The sequence below is a fragment of the Argopecten irradians genome, chromosome 1, assembly GCF_041381155.1.
Source record: "Argopecten irradians isolate NY chromosome 1, Ai_NY, whole genome shotgun sequence".
Classification (NCBI taxonomy): domain Eukaryota; kingdom Metazoa; phylum Mollusca; class Bivalvia; order Pectinida; family Pectinidae; genus Argopecten; species Argopecten irradians.
The window spans coordinates 15,596,128-15,618,935 of NC_091134.1; the positions used below are offsets into that span (position 1 = coordinate 15,596,128).

Sequence of the window (22,808 nt, forward strand, 5' to 3'; positions counted from 1 at the left end):
ACGTGTGGACGTCAGTCACGTGATACGATTCGGAATTCCGACAAAACCCGGATTTCGGCTCTTTTATAGACTGACATATGGTTTTGGGGAGCTAAATCACCAAGTTACATGTCCATATTCAAATATCAAATGTGAAAACGATATATTGTTACAGTGAAAATTACAAGAAATACAACTTTAAATCGCACGAACGATACGTTTGTTCATCGTGTATTATCACTCACCGTTCAACGCGCTGTCGCGGCCCACTTCCCATTCCCCGTCGAACATACACACACGCACTTATTTGCGCGTTGTATACTGTATAGCTGCGTTTATCAACATATTTCGCTATATTTGCTGTCAACTTACAAAGAACAGTGACTCTCATGAATTAAATGGAAAAACCGGTTTGCCTATGACTGTTAGATATTGACAAACGCGTGAACATTTCTCTCCGGAAATGACTATGAAAGAGAAGAGTGCGATAACAATTCCTAACAAAATTTAGCAACAATAGAGATAGAGAATACATGGTTAGTATCTTACAATACAAGGTTAATTTTGGTGCGAGACTTAGGTAAGCCGAGTCATCTCAGCATTCCGTGTCAAGCACCAAAATAAAACTTGTATTGTAAGATACTAACCGTGTATTCTGTTTATCCTGCAACCATTATGACATTCAAAACGAAAGCAAATCGGCAGTTATTTACTTGGTTTTGCTCGAAGCGGGACGCTTCTTTGATGCGGAGGTAAATGTTCATTCACTTAACCGAATGAGAGTTTACTGCCATGAGCCAAGAAAAAGACGACACCGACATACCAGATTTTCGATATCGTAAAAGTGACGTCATTCCTGTGAATGTGACGTCACATTTTAGCATGACTCATTCATGTTTCATTCACCAGAAGGTTCAAGTTCTGGGTCAAGTTAGAAAAAGTTCCATCAGATATGGAACAAATTCACGTGATCGTATTGACGAATAAAGCATTTCGTATTGTCGGATAAAGCACAAGATTATACAGCAGTAGTTATCGGTCGGTATGTGGGACAGTTGCAGGATAAAAGTATTTCTGTTTGTTATTACAGTTTGTTGTAATTGTTGCAGGGTAACCTGGGTACGTGGGGTACGGTTTATTTTCGTTACCGTAAATAGAAGTACATATGATAATATGTTTCAACCGTAGCCAGTACAAATAAACGTTTGACTGAAACCGGTTGTTATAAAAACTTGTTTAATAATTTTTGGCAGAATGGTTCAATTTAGATAATTAAATTCAGTAGGCGAACAATTGCAGAAAGGGGCATTACACGAATACATCGAATTTAAAAAAACCACACACATAAAAAACACCATAAATACAAGTGCCACGGTTGCGCCAGACATGCATTACAAGGGAGACAGTCATTTGGTGACCTTAGCTCTAGCATGCTAAAAGGTTAAGCAATATAATACAAAACAGAACAAGCCGACGTGGAATATAGTTAATTATTGTAATGGTTTGTCCGACAGGGATCCCCTGATGATTTCAGCTGCTTTATTGAACTAACCTTTTAAGCCGGCCATGAACTCCGATCGTTAAATGTTACAAACACTTGATGATTGTTTGGTGAGTAGTCGACGGTACCGCACACTCGTATAGTGTACGCCAATTGATAGTTTATCAATCTAAGTAATGTGAGAATGTAGATTTTCTTTTTGATTTATCATTCTTTAATTAATTTTCATAGATAAAAAAAAAATGTTCCCTAAATCTTGTTACCTGTAACCTGTCGTAGAGGTCGGGTGTATTATTCTTACTTTTAATATGTACAGGTCACGTAAAATGAATACCATATCCAACATTCATAACCTCTCTATCTGATTGAACTAACCTTTTCAATGATTGTACGTCCCTAAACATTTGAAGGTGAAACGGTCAAGGTTACGTTCAGATGACCTCAGATGTCATGAACAATTATTTGATATTAAGCAAAGTTTGGTGAAGTATTGAAACGTCGGCACAGCTTGGGGAATAAAATGATGTTGGATCATTGTTAACGAGTAACGTCAGTGATTGGATTTGAATATTTACATGGCTTCGCCCACTCCTTAACCAGCATGCGTTAATGGAATCAATCTTAAGAAATATTGTCCATCTTAGTGACGCGAATCCTTGGAATCGTTCAATGAGACGAATGAATGACCAAAGCAATACGGTGTATTTTATCTATTGTTAACGTGACTCGGAAAATATCTTCAGTGTTCGCAACTGTCATCTAAATTTGGTCTTGTCGCAGTACGTTAAATTGTTCAAGCATAACAAGGTAGAATAGAGGCTACAAACAGGGAGATTTAAAATTGACACTCGTTCCTTGAGATGCCTCTATTAATCTTCGCATTTATTCAAAGCCATACGTTTTTGATCTAAACGAACAAACTATCGTTTGAAGTGATTTTAGGGTGTTATAATGTGATAACTGGAAAATAAGGAGTTTTCCTAAACATTGTATGGTTTTAACATTATAATATTTGTATAAATGCAACATTGAAGCACCCAGGTTAAAAACGTTTCTTAGAACATGATTTTTTTTCATGAAAATTATTAGAAATTAGAAGTACTCGAAATTCTCGATAAGAAGCGCAAAAGGCAACAAGATCAATTTCGCTTCTTGCTACGTTACATCAGTTTCATAAAACATTGGGGCCTGCTGTTTATGTTTCTGTAAGTCATATAAACTTTCTAGTGTTTTGTTCTATGATAAGAATCGAAACACTTTCCAAATAGTTATACAAATGGATATCCCTTTTGCGGTTTATATTTTACATAGTGCGTCTTTAATGGTGTCCGTGGAGTTTACACGATTATTGTATTGTTTTTACTTTTATCATCTAAACTAAATGCTTCTTCAGAAAAGCATGAACGCAGGATTTGAATTTGAAAATGACTATAAAACAATGGCAAGGGAAACATTATAAAAGTTTATAGTATTATAAGTGAGGTATTCGACAAGTAAAAATGTTTGTATGACTTAAGTTACACAACGTTGGATAACTTCCCGGGAATTTCATGTCGTATTTCATGGCATGATAGAAGATGTAACAAAGATTAAGGTGTTTCTTTCTGAACGTATGAACACAGCAACGTTTTTCATTTTTTTTTCATTATTTTGTAATAAGACGTTTAAGCAAGTGTTGTTATTGACAAGAGGTTTGGATCATAAAGTGTTGTTTTCGTCTGAGGAAACATTTACTTTCTGTGAAAGAGACAATAAACATTTTTATGATAGCCAATACACAGAGAACAAAATATAGATCCGTCTGCACAAACATGACAGCAATATTACTTAAATATTGTCTCCTTAGCATTAGAAAAAAAAACCAAAAACAGATAAAAATATTGTTATTTTTTTTTTCTAAAACAACTGTATGTATCTCTGTTTCAGGTAATCATTTCCCTACAATTCGTAATATATCCACTTTGATCAGGTGAAATAAGTTAAAGATGAAAAAAAACTATATCTAATTTTGTCCGGGTTTTATGCTGAATGGTCATGGTTTATCTTCAGTTTGACTACTCGACAATTATCTGAACGTCTTGTAGCAAGAGGTTTTCTTAGCAAGCCATTTTCTCCTATTAATTATGACGCTGGTGGATAACCAAATCAAAGTTATGCAACGGTAGTGACATAAAAATTGTATCTATAAACTAGTAGAATTAATGAAAGATTATTACAATGAAATCTTGGTTTTTCACCAAGGTTCAATAATAAAACCAAAAATGTGTTAGATATAAATCATACGTACAACGCAATTTTCTTATCTGATCTCTTCTATAAGCATTGATCGAGATCTAATAATTTCCAAATATTGTTATATTATATGTACTTTTGATCTTTCAGAATCTCTTACAATCTTGCCGAACGACATACACAGTGCGTGTGAATATCCATTTTTTCAAATGGTATAACCCAAGAATCTTCTCATATAAGGTTGTAAAACAGCTTGTCAAAAGTTGATACCGTTTTTATTTCTCTCGAGGGACTTTATACCGAGTCACATAGACTTTGGCGACTTTTAGAAAAGTTGGAAAGAGAATTGGATAACAATAAAAAAAATCTTTACAGAATTATAGCATTTCAATACAAAACCAGATGCAACAGCTTTTACAAAATTTTCTTTCAAAATAAAAATGAAATGAAATACACCTAGTATTTGTCAAAGCTCACAAAATCAAAATTGCTTTTCCTGTTGTCTTTAAAAAATTGTTGAAGCCTTTTAAAATGTTCTATAGATGTAAAAACCACATATAATGCACTGATTCATTTCAATGGGAAAATGAAGTGGAATTACATTTCTATGGTAGCACATTTTAGTGTAAATCATTTCAAAGCTATCAAATTTCAGTTAAATAAGATACGCGTCATATTTGGTCCTCCATGTCGCAAGAGAAAAAGCACCGTTTTGATCCCACTTAATTCAGAGAGTACGCTGAACACAAAGACATTTACGTACCGTTATGGACAAGATATTGATGTATTTCAACCGAGATCTTTTAAGACGGAAGAACGTTCTAATTTTTCAAAAGTAATTGTGCATTCATGGATAGTTACAGATTGCGTTCGTGTTACTTTTAGCAATTTAAACAGCCTTAATTGGAAAGACAGTGTCCATATTCAGTTGCAAGCACGCATCGAGAGCGATAATTAACTTTATCAGGTATAACGCGATGTATCATTTAAAAATAATAAATAATAAATTATTTCTTGTACTGTATAGTTTTACATTGTTGCATAATGTGATATTGCGGGTTTGCAAAAACGGCGTCATAACAGTATTTTGTCTTAGCATATTAAAGAGTTTTACGTGTAGGTATTAATTGTGACTTCCTTTTTGTTAACTGAACGTCAAATGCTTCAGAAAAAATGACGTTATTTCACTCACAAAGTAATGACGTCAAAGTCGATACCTTCCACCAAGTGAGATAACTTTGTAATATGCAAAGACGGAATACCGAATGAACACTTCGTTTTGGTTCGTACATTTCAAGAAAATGGGAATTGTAATATAAACATAATACAGCGGTTCTTCTGTGTATCATATGATGAAACACATTGTGTAGCTACTAGGTTCTACAATCAAACACTATCTCACGATTACCAAGGCTATACCAAAGCTCGAAAATGTAAACGTTTCCACACAATAGGATTATATGACCAAGGTAATCTTTCTTCAGTCAAACGGCCTTGAATTCGTTTTAGAGTTAGATTTTCGTTTAGCCAATTAAAACGACGCCAGTTCTTTAAACTGAGGACGCTAATAGACCGTTCCCACGTTCCACGTTACTGCATTAATATGATCTTTAAATTACATTATACCAAGGTTTATTAAAGTAATGTCATTGCATGCAAAGTATGACTGCACATTTTCATGCAGATGAGGATAATTGTTATATCGATCGTTCTTACTGCATTTCTCGTATCCTAATAGCTTTTCGACGCTCGTCCCTCATTACTTAAATAACACACAAAAAATTTCTAAGCATGGTTAGTGTCCTATAAGTTACGTTAATGCTAGTAAACCAAAAACCGAAAAGTGCATCCTAAAAGGAGTAAGACAGTTTTAGTGCGGGGTACTGTCAATTCTAAGGTATTTTAAAGTCGGTTTCCGTTTTAACTTTATTTGTGCTGACGCAGACTTGCGTCAAATGGGGCAATTGGACTTCACCTTTTGTCACCGCTGTTCGCGGAGGGATAATTGTACAGCCGGATAACTCCCCAAGGGAATCGTCAATATTCGCGAAGCATTGGAGGTAAATAGAGGTTATATACCCCATGTTTGCTGCATATTCAAAGTACGTTTCTTTTTTTTCATTCTGGAATGTTACAAGATACTTTTAAAACAAAATAAATGTAATGGCTTTCCGTGAGTTTACTGACACATTTGAAAGAAAGAAACATAAATAAAAGAAATGGTATTAAAAAAATAACCAACCGGTAACATTAAACAAGTAGCCGGAAATAAGTTTTCAACGTTTCTCCTTCCTGCAACTTAGCAGATGTCTATAGACATTCATCGCAAAATATCTAATAGGTAATAAAATAAATAGATATTGCTTTATAATGACATATACCCGCGATAATTATGCAATAATAGTGCGCAAGGAGATGTCTACTCGCTTAACATTTAATCATTCAATATAATCTATATATATATATATATGAACTTTTTACATACAAGATATCAATATTTTGTCTTGAAATATTCATTTAAATAATCCTTACTTGATATATATTATATTTCATCATGAACAATTAAATGGGGAAGAATTCTTATCATTTATAAATGCGTGAAAGATCTAATTAATAAACCAAGAAATTGCTATTTTTACAAAACGAATCCAATCTAAAGTTACGATCAATATTAGATATTTTCATTTCAGTTGCAATTAATTGAAAAATCTTGGTATCTGATATCACTTATTTAGGCAAAAACATTCGTGTTTTATTGTGATATTAATTATTTTCTTATATCAATTGAAAAATAAATAAATTATTACCAAACTCATGACCTCCCAATTCCCCATTCGGAGAGGCCTTGCAAAATGTTTCGCGTACGGACCTTAAGGGAATCGACGTACATGCATAGTGATTATATTTACGAGGCGTCTTATTATATCCTTGGGAATTAAATACGTACTCAGATGAAGATATTCCATGAGATTATTGGGTTAACACATGGGAAAAGTGGGTGTTGATATTCTATAAGGGAGTCATAATGTATCAAACTAGGGCATCTATCAAATACTAAGTCGACGTGTTGATCTCGATCAGCACTGAAGATAGGGACCATTCGTTTGTCGTCATAAGACTTATACTTATCGAAACATTGTCTTGTTATTTAGTTAGTTACTGGTTTTATCGTAATATGACTCCGTCTATTACAAGGTGTCTGAAATTAGCATGTCTTGACTTGTTTGTTTGTTTGATTTATTAACGCCCTATTAACACCCAGTGTCATTTTAGGATGGCCCCTCCCATATATGTGGTGTCTTGTGTGTTTGTAGTGCGAGGTGCATGTTTTGGGAAATTGAGGTATATTCGTGTTGTGTTGTATTGTGGAACTCTTGCCCTTTTTATAGTGCCATATAACTGCCACATGCCGCCGAAGACACCAAACACACCCCACCCGGTCACTTTATACGGATAATGGGCGAACTAGTCGTGAGACGTTTAAAGTAAATTAGGAAGAAGACATAAGAAAAATCCTAAATCTACTCACCTTTTACGCATAAGGAGTAGCAGTTACAATTCTAACACACTACATGCGGTGCAGAACATGTCTTAAATTTTATTTTACGTAGGTAGACAAAATGCGATCTTCACAATAAGCAAGATAATATAATTACTACTAATTAAACTAATTAGGACGCATGGATATACATTTTTGATTTATAATAATATATTATGCTGTTTAGTAATAAAATTTTGCGATCTTGTAAAAATCACGTGATATCGCGAAAATAGGCGGCGCGTGATGTCGCAAATATTATCTCAGCGAAAATAGCCGGCTTTACAGTTTCCATGGTTGTCGATATACTATGCTTTTCTTTTTCTTACACTGTGGTCGTTGCTGAACCAACATTTTTGCAGGAATTAAATAAAGGACACATTTAACAATGGTTGTTTCATGTACAAATAACACATTTATCATTAAATCAAAATTTCTGCTTGGAGGGCACGTCAATTGCGATACACATGACGCTTAAACCACAGAAAGGTCATACTATCCATACAAAAGTTAAGATTACGGTTTTTCCGGTGGTACCACTGGCGTCTGATTCGCAGTCTACTCATGCAATCCATTCTCTCTCTCGCTTTGTTTTTTTAGATCAAATAGTATTTCGATACATACATACGACGCCATTCGTTTGACTGCTAGATGGTTCTATACGACAAACGATCCTTTCGAAAAATTACAAAATTACATGTTATTGTAAATGTTTTTTTACAATGATATGAAATACAAGAAAAGTACCAAGGATATTGGGTTGATGCTGTACGTAAGTCAACAGATAGATAATCCAACGTAGGAAATACTCCTAATAATTTTTTTTTTAAACATAATGAACTGTTATACTAAAATAAATGAGTCATTAAGTAAGGTTGATGAAGTGGGACAGTTCGTTTAAGTTACTTAATCAAGAGTTGATTCAATCTCGCACCAGTGAAAAAACCCGCGCCGATCCACCATGATATAAGATAAAGGTTTTCGGTATAACATTATTCGCAAATTCAAATGCAATAGAAAAGACATACTTCGTTTTCTCACCCTTATATTAGAAAGAATAGAAAATATTTTCAAATGTCAGAGCGTCTGGTTTGGTGATCGGTTGCTACTGTCAGATAAGGTTAATTGATGGTGTCTGCGGATTAAGGCGATCGGAACTTTATTATATGTCTGGTTTTGTCTGACGGATCATCTATTTGTTGACATGTGTCCAGTATATAACCATAAAGTTACAAGGTATGCCTCGGCATCAGGCACACACATAAGCTTATTTTCAATAAAATTAGTAGCAGACAAATTGGAGAATATTGATTGCGATACAGTTTCCGAGAAACTGTGATAGCCATCTTCCATTTTCCTCTTTACATACGTTTAATTAAAGTGCTCCGTAAAAATCAGATACATTTCGTCTGCAAATGATCCATATTGAGAATTAAATGAAACCACGGCACGGCAAGGGTCATGTGTCGGGCTAGCGTGCTGTACAATTGACCGTTGGCAGAAACGTATTGTCAAGAATTCGACCTTGACTCTTAGAGGGGACAGATATTAGAATGGCAAACACTGCCTTTTTCCATAAAATCACTGACAGATTGATTGTCAAAGGAAGAAGGCACAACTCGATATCGAGTTTGCTTAGATCATGATTTTTTGTTAGTCTTCAGCTGGCAGCTCTATTGATAAAACTATCCTTTTTGAAAACAGATTGTGAGCGTTCGAGTAGTCTTATAGTGGGAAGAATCGGAAGTGCTTGGGAACAACCCACGTAATTGGTCAAACGACCACTGATTTTTCACGTCTATTCCGTAGTAACGTGTAAGTTGAAAGGCCAACGGTATGGGATTATATAATATTATGTATATTGATTCTCAAAAATAATCAAAAAAATAATAAGCAAATAAACAGTACAGAGACAGTTTAGAGACATTACAGAAACAGTAAAGAGGCAGTACAGAGACAGTAAAGAGACAGTACAGAGACAGTACAGAGACAGTACAGAGACAGTACAGAGACAGTACAGAGACAGTACAGAGACAGTAAAGAGACAGTACAGAGACAGTGTAAAGAGACAGTAAAGAGACAGTACAGAGACAGTACAGAGACAGTACAGAGACAGTACAGAGACAGTACAGAGACAGTACAGAGACAGTACAGAGACAGTACAGAGACAGTACAGAGACAGTACAGAGACAGAGACAGAGAGACAGTACAGAGACAGTGAGACAGTTAAGAGACAGTACAGAGAGACATGGAGACAGGACAGTAGAGAGTGAGACAGTACAAGACAGTAGAGTACAGAGACAGTAAGAGACAGTACAGAGACAGACAGTGACAGAAGACAGTACGGAAGAAGAGACAGTGTACAGAGACAGTTTGGAGACAGTACAGAGACAGAGTAGAGACAGTACAGAGACAGTAAGAGACAGACAGAAAGTTTGGAGAGCAGAGACGTGAGACAGTACAGAGACAGTACAGAGACAGAAAGAGACAGTACAGAGACAGTACAGAGACATTAGGAGACACGAGACAGTTACTGACCATAGGACGTCCTTAAATAACAATGGATACTAACAGAATGTAACCCAAATCCAACAAATCCGTTATAATCCTGATAAGATTTTGTGATACTGTTGGTGTAGAGTTAGCGTTCTGATCGTAGGTAAGTTTTTGCCTTTTTGCATGTTTTACTGAAATTTTATCGATATCGGGGTTTCATGTGACAGCAGTGCGCTTTAAATCTGATCTTGAATAGACATAAAGTCATCAGAGTTCTGACTAACAAAATCGATAAAACCATTTCTCTAACCATCAGGGGTATACAATTTCATATGGATAGAGAGGTGTAACACACTTCAGGCGTCTTGACGTCATAGTTTTCATATTTAAAAAAAGCAGGGGCATTATTACTTAAATGTGCAAAAATATGAATGTATTTTGTATTTTTTATAAGTTTTCTACATAATAGACCATAATCTACATCTGTCCATGTATTAAAAATATCATCTATTTTTGTGACACTTCATAGACTGATGTAGTTTTGATTCAGGCTTTGTGCTCATGGTGCAATTCGTGATTACAAAAGGGGCTTAGGCATCATACATGTTACACGTCACATGTGATTCGGTAAATTAAAAAAATTAAACTAATCTTAAAAAATGAACTGAAACTATTGCAAGGTGAAAGTACAATGTCTTTCTCATTGTATAATCATAATTAAAACATTGGCACACAACATTGTATTGTTTGTATATCATACGAGTGTGAAATCAGCACCATATTCAACGACATAAAGCAGTGACCTGAGAAAGTGGAAAAGTTTAAAGAAAGTCTATGGATTTGATGTTTTATAGAGACCAGCTGTAATATAACAGCTCTTGCATCTATAAAGTCTATTAAGTATACTTTTTAAAAGGAAAAACTAAACTAAAAAAAGTAAAATAAAAGCCGCTGGTTTTAGATATTTGTGTGGATCTGATGAGCTAGAATATTCAGAGTCTTCAAAACATGGTCAAACACTCAACTAAAATACAATAATAGATGCGATATCACGAGCACATTAGAAAAAAAGAAAGAAAATATATTAAAAAAAAAGAGAAAAAATTCCAAATTTTCAAAGTTTAAAAGGTTTTTGATATCGATTCTAATATCCTAATGATTGTGTGATATCAGAATCCGTCCATTAGTGTAAACGAGGAATCTTTGTAACCTATCGCCTAGGTCGGCGTTTTGGTCTATAATATAAGTATATCTGTCCTCACACAGTATATTAAAACATTATAGATATATGGAAAGATAGAACAGATTTACAACTTTACATATCTATTCAATCCTTAATAATAATTGCTTGTTACGTATAACCACTTTAATGATTTACCATACCGTACCCTAAGTGTTGATGGATAGTTATTCATAAATACGTTGTGTCACGTCCGTTCCAGATATTTGATTTATAAATCTTGGACTGAAAACCAACTCACCTCGGTCGAATATGTTATATGGTTACTTGACATCAAGAAAGAGTAATTCGGATCAAAATTCAAAATATCGATTTATCAAAAGTCAGAAAGTAATATAAACCCCTTGTTGCCATGTATAGATATATACCTATAATTAATTACAATTGTGTACGATGGTCCAATCGTGAGGCATTCTCTGATAACACCACAAAACATGCCAATAAAATTCCCCAAGATTCTATTCATGCACGGTTCAATAGTTTACGGCTAGGAAGTGAGGGCCCCGATAACATTTCCATAAAATACTCCTGATGATCATTCTCAGACGGCCATAATTACGTCATTAGTAACACTCCATTATAGAGTCTACAAGGAAATGTGTACTTCTCACAATGACGAATTTCTCCCGGAAAACATAATGATCCCGCAGTTTACTTCCTGTGTATGGATTTTACCGGTGTCGCATGAATTTTTCATCCCCATAAAATACTCACTAGTGCATGTTGGAGGCATGAAATATCTTACTAGATGAATATTTAATACATTAACCACCCATCTCTCTTTGAAACATTCACACCTACCATTTATCTGGCGTAAGATGGTTGTATATTGTATATTAACTCACGACCGCACACTGGGTTCTATCACAGATATATTGCCATCAAACCGTTAAATATCAAAATATAGCATAATAAACATTTATAACATAATACCTATAACATTTACACTGTATAATTCGAATATATTGTGTACTTATTATCTTACGAAATGCCCGTAAATATTTTTACTCATCTTGCATAATGTATAAATTTAATAGTAATTATTATTTTATAGCAAATAAATATGTCAAAATACATTCTTTACTACCCAATATTTGATATACTGTTTACAAGGACATTTTAAATTAAATTTTGTACTTAATTAAGACAATGTCATAAATTTCGTGTTAGAAATATAATGGCAACTTTAATAAATTGATTGTCTTTTGAATGTAAGACCAAAAGCAACCATAAATCAAACGACAAGAAATCTTAGGAAAATGAGCTTTACATGCTTTATTATAGAATTACTTCCCTTTTTCATATCATTCAAACACACAGAGATGGCAACAACTGCAAGACATCCAGATATTAACTTATTGAATGTTTTAGGTATTGTATATGCAGCTATGGAATAGCTGTAATATATTGGCCAATGTTCAATACCTATTTAACTCGTCAGAAGTTTTTTTTACACTTCATCATTTGATTTCATAAAGGTATACAGAAGATAGTAACGACTTTCCACACATTGACACTTACACGTTTATTTTTATTTTAAAGTATAGTAACAACTGTAAGATAGAGTAACAACTGTAAGATAGCGTAATGTACAGAAGATGATTACAACTGTAAAATAAATTTACACTTAAACATTCTATTTCATTTAGATATACAGATGGTATATATATATATATATGTAACGACACTTAAACCTTTATTATTATTTTAGGTATATCATCGAGATGATACCAACCATGGAGACAACCCTTTCGGCCCTGGAAGCATCAACTAACATCAGTACCAACACCAGCATACCAAGGCTAGAGGAAGAAGAGCGACCTGTGTTGGCTGTCATCGGCATGCTGGCTTTCTTTAGTGTGATAGGTACCGCCGGGAATTCTATGGTACTTTACGTCTACGTAAAGAAGCGCCATAAGCTTGCCGCAACCGTTTTTATAATTTCCCTAGCGGGTACAGACTTTATGACAAGTTTGATCGTCGTCCCCTATACTATTGCTGTGGAGTACCTCGACTATTATGTGCAGTACGACTTTGCCTGTAAGCTATATATGTTTTTCATCACTTCCAACGTCCCATTTGCAGCATTCATCATGGTAGCGATAGCGTTTGACAGGTATTTGTGTATCTGCCATCCATTTATGCATCTAATGAACGCAAAGCGTGCCAAACTCACACTATTTGCTCTCGCGTTAACTTCATTTTCCCTTGGGATCATCACGGCCCTAAACTATGGGGTGTATGATCTCACTCAAATAGATCCTTGTTCGAGTCCATTATCAGACAATGCAACACTAAACTCGACAGCTTTGGAATTAACAGGAAAGACCGAATACGATATAGTATATAACACTTCCTCTAGTTCAGAAACTCTTGGGAATGGGTTGCCAGTGAAGTTTGATAATGGACCTAAATCCTGTGTCGTGTACACAACCATTTACACGGGTCGCTGTGTCCCTAACGAAATTGTATTTTCAAGGCACTTTATCACAAATTACCAGAAAGTATACGCTACGCTGTTCCTATTAGCGTTACTGGCTGTAGTTGTACTATACGGCATGGTGTATCGGTCAGTACTGGTCAGAAGGGCCAAGAGAAGACGTCAGAGAAGGTCAACCAGAACAATTTCTCTGACAAAAGATTCCTGGTTCAGCGAATATCGACAATCCCAGGCGAACATCCCGAAACACACTACAGAAAACGGCGAGGAAAGGCACCCGGATGTCGAACTTGCAAGACAATTAACGATTCGGGAACGAGGTTTGGTGGCGAATATCCGGACAGCGGCCATGTTATTTGTTGTGACCGCCATGTTTATTGTCGCCTTCCTGCCCGCCTGGCTCATGGCACACGAAGTTGTTACGTATAACATGGTTGTGTTTTATATGTACTTTATCTATAACGTTGCGAACCCTATCATATATGCCTTCATGAATAAGGCATTTAGGCGCGATTTACGAGACGTTTTTGACTGTAAGGCTATCCTGAGAGATTTTCGTTGATATTGTTCAGAATTTATTAATTGTCTCTTGTATACATATAAATATTCATTATATGATTAATGTTTTTGTTTTTTAATTGGCAGAAACATTTACTAAATGCAATATTAACACTTAATTCGACGGCAAAAACCACATGAGGTACTTACTACATCTAGATACCATCAGCGAGTCAAGAAACCTGTTTCTAAAAATAGATCGAGCAGATCTTCAGATGTAACGACATTATCAACTTTCCAGGTTGATTCCTACCCAACATAGCTAAAGGGACTTTTCGATTTTTATGATAATCTTATGTGACGGCATTAGCCAGCATGTTATTAACAATAGACAACAGGTTTACTGCGATCAATCAAATGCAAATTTCAGTTGAACGTTAAAAATTCAACCCCGCCGGATGAAATAGTTTCATTGAAGGGTTAGTGTCATGTTAATGTCATGAAATAAAACATTTATTGACCTAGTCACGGATGGATACGGTGATTTATCAACCCATAAAAGTTATATACCCTCCTACCTAGTCCTCGGGTCACATCACGTAATCGGGTTTATAAATCACCGTATCCAACTGAAAATATATTGATAAATGTATAATATATATGTATGTTGTAACTACATACATTTAAATGCTTTAATACCATTCATGAACATAACAATTATAATCCAATGTTTCACTTAAACTTACAAGGTAAATTCTACGTAATTTTGTGGTCTCATTTTATTTGAATAAGATCATATCATTGTGTAATGTAATCAAAAGGTTTATGTTTCAAATTATTGAAAGCAACCTTTTATGTCTGGCTGATCCTGGGAAAGAGAGAGAATATCTTTATGTAAGCTTGAATTGTCTAAATAAAGGTACACGACGAATGGTTGTTGGATATGGAATTTATTTACAAGTGAGTTATTTTTTAAAAGTTACAAAAGACACAGGCTTTAGCGAGCGTCTTTTGTAACTTTTGAAAAATAACTTACGATTGTAAAATAAATCCCATATCCAATAACCTCGAGTTTTGTTACCTGTTTCTGCCACAATGAAATCATCTTTAAGAAGGCCAGAAAAAGATGACGTTATTTGCCGACATATGCAAGTAAGATATAATATCATCACAAGGAAATACTTACTAATTGCATCAAAATGTATTAATAACAAATCATTTTAATTATTGACAACTATCCCAATCATTCATACTTACCAAACGTCGTTTTGATTCTACATTACTCGAACAATACCACATTCGGACATGTTTACGGCAAAGTGCTATATCCCGCCAAATGATCCTCAAACCATTGTAACCAAGTTTGAGGTCCGGCCTAGCTGCGTTAATTCTACCGAAATCAACACATGTTCCTCGTATTGCAAGATAGACCACTAAACAAAAGGCAGGTAGAAATTTTGAGTCGATAGTTTATGCTACGTATGCATGAAAACACATGAAAGATTCCGCCGCACATATCTGGTTTCAACAGCGGTTTGTTCTGTAAGCAGCGATCGGAGTACAGCAACATGACGTCATTCAACAAATGATGACGTTAACAATTTGTGAGGTGACAATGAGAAAAAAAAAGTTCGGGGCAAAGTCTAAATTCTCCATCAACTTCTATAGCTTTAAGGCCTTCGGGTGAGAGAGAGCAAACTTATGAAAGTTAAAAGGTGATACTTTGTGTAAGCAATCATATTGTATTGGGTGATGATTTTATAACATTAAAGCATACTTAAATTTCTCTTATATCCAAATCACTGGAAATTCAAATTTATACAGTTCTGAACTCTGTCATTCTAAATTATTTCATATTTCTTGGAGGATAACCATCAGAACTAATATTGATAAACATAATTTTGATTTTTATTTCAATAGAGAAAAGAAGTTTTCAAATAAAGCAAGTTTCATTTTCTTAACACATATACACTTTTAATGTAACCAAAATCATTGTCATTTGTTTCTTGTAATCTACTTTCGACTATGTTCGTTTATTTTCCACAGTTTGTTTGCATATAAATTATACGGAAAATTAGCAATCGCCCCCATTCCTATTTGCTCATCACCGTCGTATCTGACCTAAATTGCATTTCCTGTTTTGTCGTGTCCCTTAATACTTCAAGATATCAACATATAGAGATAGACTAATATATACAGTGCACAACGCTGTAAGCTAAAAAAAGCGACAAAATTGGCACTTTTCTCTCCAATTCCGTTCCCTCACTGATCTGTTTCCTATAAATAACTTGCCATGTGTCTATCTAAACGACAGAACTGCCAATTTGAGGGGGCTGACATACATTTATTTTGTTTCGTTTTGTATCAAAATAATAGTATTCTGCGTGGAAGTATCACTATAAAGAATGCAATGCCTTCACACTTAACAAGAGTTAAAATAATATATACCACAGATTCACCTCACATATTATCAAACATATGTAACACTCTTCCATCCATTCCAAAGATGATATTCTATATTCTGCTGTACTTAGATATTTATAATATATAACAACCACATTTCTAGAGAAAAGGTATTTTTTTTCCAGTTCAGGTTTGTTAGTCTAATTGTTTATTTTTTCGATTTTATCTAAACAAATATCCCAACATGTGTTACTTTTAATACAAATCTCTATTAATAAATAACGCCATAGTAAAAAAAAATTATATACATCTTCTACACAAATGAAGCATAAATTGAATCATGTATCAGACGGAAATTGACACGTGGTCCACGTGACAGATGATGTAAGATGCTGACAACGAATCAAACAATTAATCCACAATACATCACAGACAATAACACCGCAATGCATCATGGGTGTAGACTTTTGCGGCTCTCGTTACAAACGAATCTGTGAATTGCGTGATATCATTTATACACGTTTTTAAACAGGACGCTGCATAGACACCTGATTGCGTCATATAAAGGACGCGTCTACAACGACGTAGTCAGCTCGGCCTTGTTAATCAATATGTCATTACGATACTATTATCATCGTCGGTAAGATATCGACTTTTGGTGAACTTTAGAGTATAGTGCCGCTGTGCACTCTAATAAAAAAAACTACCGAAAATAGCAATTAAATGCTTCTTTTTAAAGTAAAACACTTCTTTTCGTTGAAAATTGCCTTACATTGCTTGCGTGCTTACTCAATTAAGCGCTTAACGCCACAGTTTAAAATCGAGTTTAGCAATTAAAATAGTAGTGATACCGGTGGAAAACTAGCTTCATGAAGTTAATTGTAATTCTACTGCTTTTACTGATATTAGTTTCCTTATTTTTCTTAACATTTTAACCATCTTTTCGAAATCTAAATGAACAGGGTTTGCATTATTGAATAGTAATAAATAATGACCGGGTAATATAATTTTCATATGTATATATATATATGTAATTTTTGCAAAATTTTGATTGGATATAAAACATCTCCTTACACTACGATCGATGAAGCGTTTATTTGTATGCGTTAAAATAAGCCTGTCTTCTGTTTACCTAAGATATTTTCACCAACAATCTGTAAATGTCATAGCCGAGATCTAGTACGCTTTCTATCGTTTACGTCTTAACTAGTGAGAATGGCTATACATTTTTACTTGAAGTTATGTCCTCGTTAAAATGCCAGATAAATATCAAACCTTAAGATAGATGTTCCACAACGGAACAATAGTGAACTGTTGAGACTGGCTAGCTCCGAACAAGTGTCCCCCAATGTAACATCAATCATGTCTGGTATTGTCCTAGGCGAGTATCCCCACACACAACTAACAGTTAGCATGGTGACCCTGACCAGCACGCTCAAAATCAATACATACATAATTACAAACATCTATATACATAAAAGGTGAACCAATACAGATATCTGCCTTTGATATAAAACATGTATTTTCTAGTGTAACAGTACATCTATAGTATATGGCTCAGGGGAACAATATATGATACGTCTTGCTTGACGTATGTGTTCTGTTCCAGTACATCCGAAAGATCAAAGAAACTCTTCAATTGCTTTCCCTTTTGTATGACCGAAATATGCCATTTGCAATACTCGTATATTACTAGAAGTTAATTGACAATGGATGAGATATCTAAAAAACAATAGTCTGAAAGAAAAAGATAAAAAAAAAACAGCATTTCATATGGAATATCAGACAGATCATACAGCGTGTGTTGTTGATTTAGTTTAGGATACTTTCTTGAATTGAAGTCTATGCAATTATCAAACGATTTTCTTCATCAATATTTATTCACGACTGCAACTTTTAAAAATAAATTCTGAAGTATCATCGATTATCGGTAGTGTAATTGATTCCCGATGGTATCGTTATTTATTATCAAGGCGTCGAATCTGTCTTGTAATGCGAAGGGTGAAAATCGGTATGCGAAGCATATGTTTAGTTTGATAATGCTCATCTCACATGTAGATAAATATTATGTATCGATGTGAACGTATATCCAGAGTTGTACTGACACAGTTTCGTAAACGAAAATCCCCCGAATAAACTACAAGATGTTAGGAGAGCAACAAGCCTATCTGCAGTCATATTTAATGCTCATACCCATTTACACCCTTCATACACTATCATGATGACAGTAAATGATAATAGTATTCACGGAAAAACCTCTTTGGGACACCTTCCGAAATATTGCGAGAAAATACATAAAAAATTGTGTTTGCTCACTTGACTGTAGACTCAAACCACTGAAATTTGTAAGTCTTGCTATAGTTTTTTTCCCACACATTTAAAATGTAATCCACCATCAATGCAATATTCAACGGATAAGTTTGTAAGGACCATTAGGTTTTTCTTAAAAAGAATATTCGGTTGTCCCTATTTATTCATATTTCTCTTTATTTTTCTTGTAGATCATTCGTATTATTTTATTTTCCTTTTCAAGAACAAATCATCTTTAAAAGGAAGTTTACATTGAATGCATTATTGTCACTGTCACTGCCATCTGTGTTGTTGCTATCAAATGACTGTCATGTGACTGGGTGTGTTTTCCTGTAGGGCATCCTTGGAATACTGGTACAAACATTATATTGCACTATAAAAAGATCATGATGCCCTGACAACCATGAACATGCAATATTGACATTCTCTTAAAATTCAGCTGCACTCGATGACAAACGCGGATGTCGAATTTATGATGGAATATCCATATCTGTTTGTGAAATCTTTAAAAAACAAAACAAAGCTAAAACCCAATCAAAATCACAGGAATTCTCAAATGACCGACAAGAACATTTATTTCACGTAACTTACTCCTTTTATTGACATGATCGTTTCTGAAACTCCTGAGGGAATTTTTATATTTCAGAGACAATACACTTTGACAGACATCCTGGCACACAGAGCTATATCGAAGTAGACTTGGAGTTTCACTATGACACCTAGCGTAATGCATTGGTGATGGTCTCGGCAGCATATCTACTTCAAACGTCTAGGCCGACTCCGACACGGAGACCGATCCACTTCCTTTTCCGCCACGTCTTAAACACAGAATCTACATTGCTCAATGACTACTTTCGTCTGCCTCTTCCTTTCCATATTATATTTTTCCAGAATGCGAAACAGAATACTTGTCTATTAGTCTAATTGTTTACTAGTGTCATTGTGTGTTTGGCTTTCTCTCTTACGATTAACCTATTAAATATCAACAAGGACTTGCTTTATTAGTCACTAATGCTAGTTTGCTTTAATTGGATGGCATTTTAAGTGTCTTTGTGCAGAGAAGGAAGTATATAGGCGCTGTATACAAAACCCGTATACTTTTTAAAATTGAAAAAAAAATCAAAATATGCAGTAAATCAGTGAAAACAGTGAAGATTCGATATGACAAAACTATTAAAGAAGGCTTCCATTGTCAAATGATACCAGCACATAGTGTAATTGAAATCGAGTTCAAGTTACAAAATATACATCACCATCTACAGGTTTGATAAAAATGACAGTATCTTATAGTTAATTTGAATAGATATACGGGTATCAATTTTAAATTCTTATATCAAGGTAATAGTTAAAATTCAATTTCTGTCATATTTGAATTTGTTTTCATAAATCCCTTTAAGATATTAATATTTTTTTTTATTTCGATTGATAATCTAAACTAAAGTTCGATTGAGCTTTAAAAATTCCTCTGATTTTTTTAAAATTATTTATATAAAAAAGATTTTTTGTAAGAAAGGAGTTCCTTCGCCTGGATTGTTTTACTTTTCAATTTCACACTACCTTTTATCATGTGTAAATTGTCTAAATTAGTAACATATATGTGACAATGTTTGAAAAGAGTTAACTTTTTAAAACCAATTTGATACAGACATGTTCTGACAACTCCAAAATCATTAGGGTTTTGGTTTTTTTAGCTGAGAGGGGGTTACTCGCTATATCTAGTATGGAGTATTCGATATCGAATATTTAGAATTAACAGGGGTATTATATATGTATATGCCGTCTTACACGTAGGCAAGTTAATTCTATTTTATAACGATTGCGAATCGCAAGACAAACTTTAAAATGCGTAGTAATCATATTTGTTGGCCCCGTTAAAAAAATCTCTAAGGGTTTGATGTGGTGTCAAACGCAATAACCTAGAATTTTCCTTGAACTTACATGAACGTAGACGACCCATCACTTTTGATTGTGAAACTAGGGAATGTGCCATAACAACTTGTTCAGGGTATAGTCTGTTACTAAAGCTTCATTCGTGCATATACATGTATGTCGTCATTTCCAGAGTATTAACAGACTGTTCACCTATGCACACTTTCAAAGGCAAAAGAGAAATGATGTAAAATGTAGATTTTGAAAATGCGTTTTTATTCTTAAGGAATGTAATGGATGTAAATTAAATTAATCTCTAGAGAGTAATTAACATTGATTACAACACAGAATTCTGATCTTAATTAAATTAAAAAATCATTTAAGAGCCTGAATGCTTCACGAAACAACACGTACAAAAGTAAAGGCAAACGATTTGGTCATTTACATTTGTTTACATCAGCTGCTTACGTAAAAGAATGACCGTTAAACACAAACACTGGTTGTTGTATATGGAAGGATAGGCAACTGAGGTTACGGTCGCTACTTGTATAAAGGGTTTTCCAACGTAAGATATCAACAATATCGCCAGTTTTTTGTGTCGTCATACTAGATGGATGTGTTCTGGCCAAGCAATTCGAACATATCTATCAAAGCCTTTGGATGACACATACTTTGCCATCGCCATTTGTCTTTTCCTGCCAATCGTGTCATATGCCGGAATTGTCTGGAAAATCGTTGGGGGAATTTATGTAGTAGTGTAATCAAAAGTCTAAGCAACACAGATTGAACGAGAAGTTGGTGTATGGTAGCTGCGTCCTTTATTGCCTAACACTAGGTATATTGGTGGAGGCCTCCATAGGTCGATATAGCACTAAAATTGGTCTTCCCTATACCTAAATTGTAATGTTCTGTAAATATTACACATGGCAATTGATTAACAAACAACGAGATTGTTCCTTAACCTACATTTTACCATACAATTAATTCGATATCTCCATTCATTTCCGACATTCTCGTGAAAAAATACATCCATCTATTTTTTTTCTGTTTTCAGAATATTAACCTAGTTACATTTAAGAGAAAGTAAGTTGACAGCAAATAACCAAGACGGTACGTAAATAGTATAAGAAGGCCGTAAGATATTTGTTTTTCGGTCATCTCGTGTTGGTGGCGTTTCACTCTGATATGGTAACGACGTTAGTACATCTTTTAATCACGAAACCTCGGAAGCAACCATAATGATGTAATATCTTCACATGTACTTTATTTACAATGTATTGTGGAAGCTTAAAAATATTTTCACAAATCGTGTAATAAAATAAAACCCCGGGCCACGTTTCGATTTTAAGCCTTCAAGTTATACGAGTTTGAGTAATTAAGATTCAACTTCAGTACACCATTCAGTTGCAGTCGTATCATTTTAAATGTTTCTGTTGAATGAAATTGATTTCAATATGCATTCATTAGATTGTTATTACATTAAGTGTATAAAGTGCGCTATTTCAGCAATTGTGCTTATGTACCTGAATTACACGTAAATGCACGGACTGTAAGAGTATAAAATGAACCTATGTATCGGAATTAATTGAATTCAACTGCAGCATCCTTGTTCCATTAGATGTTTGTGGTCGTCGAAAATATTCCATAAAGAAAAGATGGCTGTTAAATATATTCTTTTATTACAAAGTCACGACTTGTTTTAATGTGCAAATAGCTATTTTTGTCTTGTAAAAACACCTACTAAGCAGTAGATGGTTTACAACTTGTATTACTTTGATTAGTTTCTTATTTGAATTTTAAGATTTTGCGGTTTTAAATCTGATACTATATTTTTATTGGGGTCATATTAACACTATTTTGTTTATCATTTTGCATAACCCGATGTGGCTTCAACGATTTATTTCTCATTTGTTCTGCAGGAAGTGTTACACTTGGACCTTTTCAACATAAAGACGAGCTCAAGCCTCGAGGATATATGGATCGTAATCAATAATATAGACATCATTTATATCTATGTACCAGTAAAGAAAGTTCACACCCTGCTTTCATTCGTACTCATGCTATTTTCTAGGAATAGTGTACACGGCGTCTTCAATTAGTCGCAAATGGCTTATCCTACGAAACAAGCTCTGTCAACACCAAAAACATACGTCTAGACTAGGTACTTTATGGTAGCCCAGCATTTGCCGTTCAATTATATCAGTAATTATTTTTACATCGTAGCAGCTCTCATATTTGTCACTTAAGGAGGAAATTGCTAGTCAGCTAAAATGTATGAACAATTTTATTACCGCCAGCACAC

General features: G+C 34.4%; 1 protein-coding gene across 1 annotated transcript; it reads left to right on the forward strand.

Annotated features, from left to right (window-relative positions):
- The first annotated feature begins 12,710 nt into the window (after positions 1–12,710).
- On the forward strand, positions 12,711–13,988 carry LOC138314983 (cholecystokinin receptor-like). Its single transcript, XM_069255713.1, has one exon. The coding sequence runs from the start codon at positions 12,711–12,713 to the stop codon at positions 13,986–13,988; it is 1,278 nt and encodes a 425-aa protein (XP_069111814.1).
- The last annotated feature ends 8,820 nt before the right edge of the window (positions 13,989–22,808 follow it).

Excerpts from the sequence above, each read along its gene's own strand:
- LOC138314983 (XM_069255713.1), top strand. The coding sequence starts at position 12,711 with ATGATACCAACCATGGAGACAACCCTTTCGGCCCTGGAAGCATCAACT.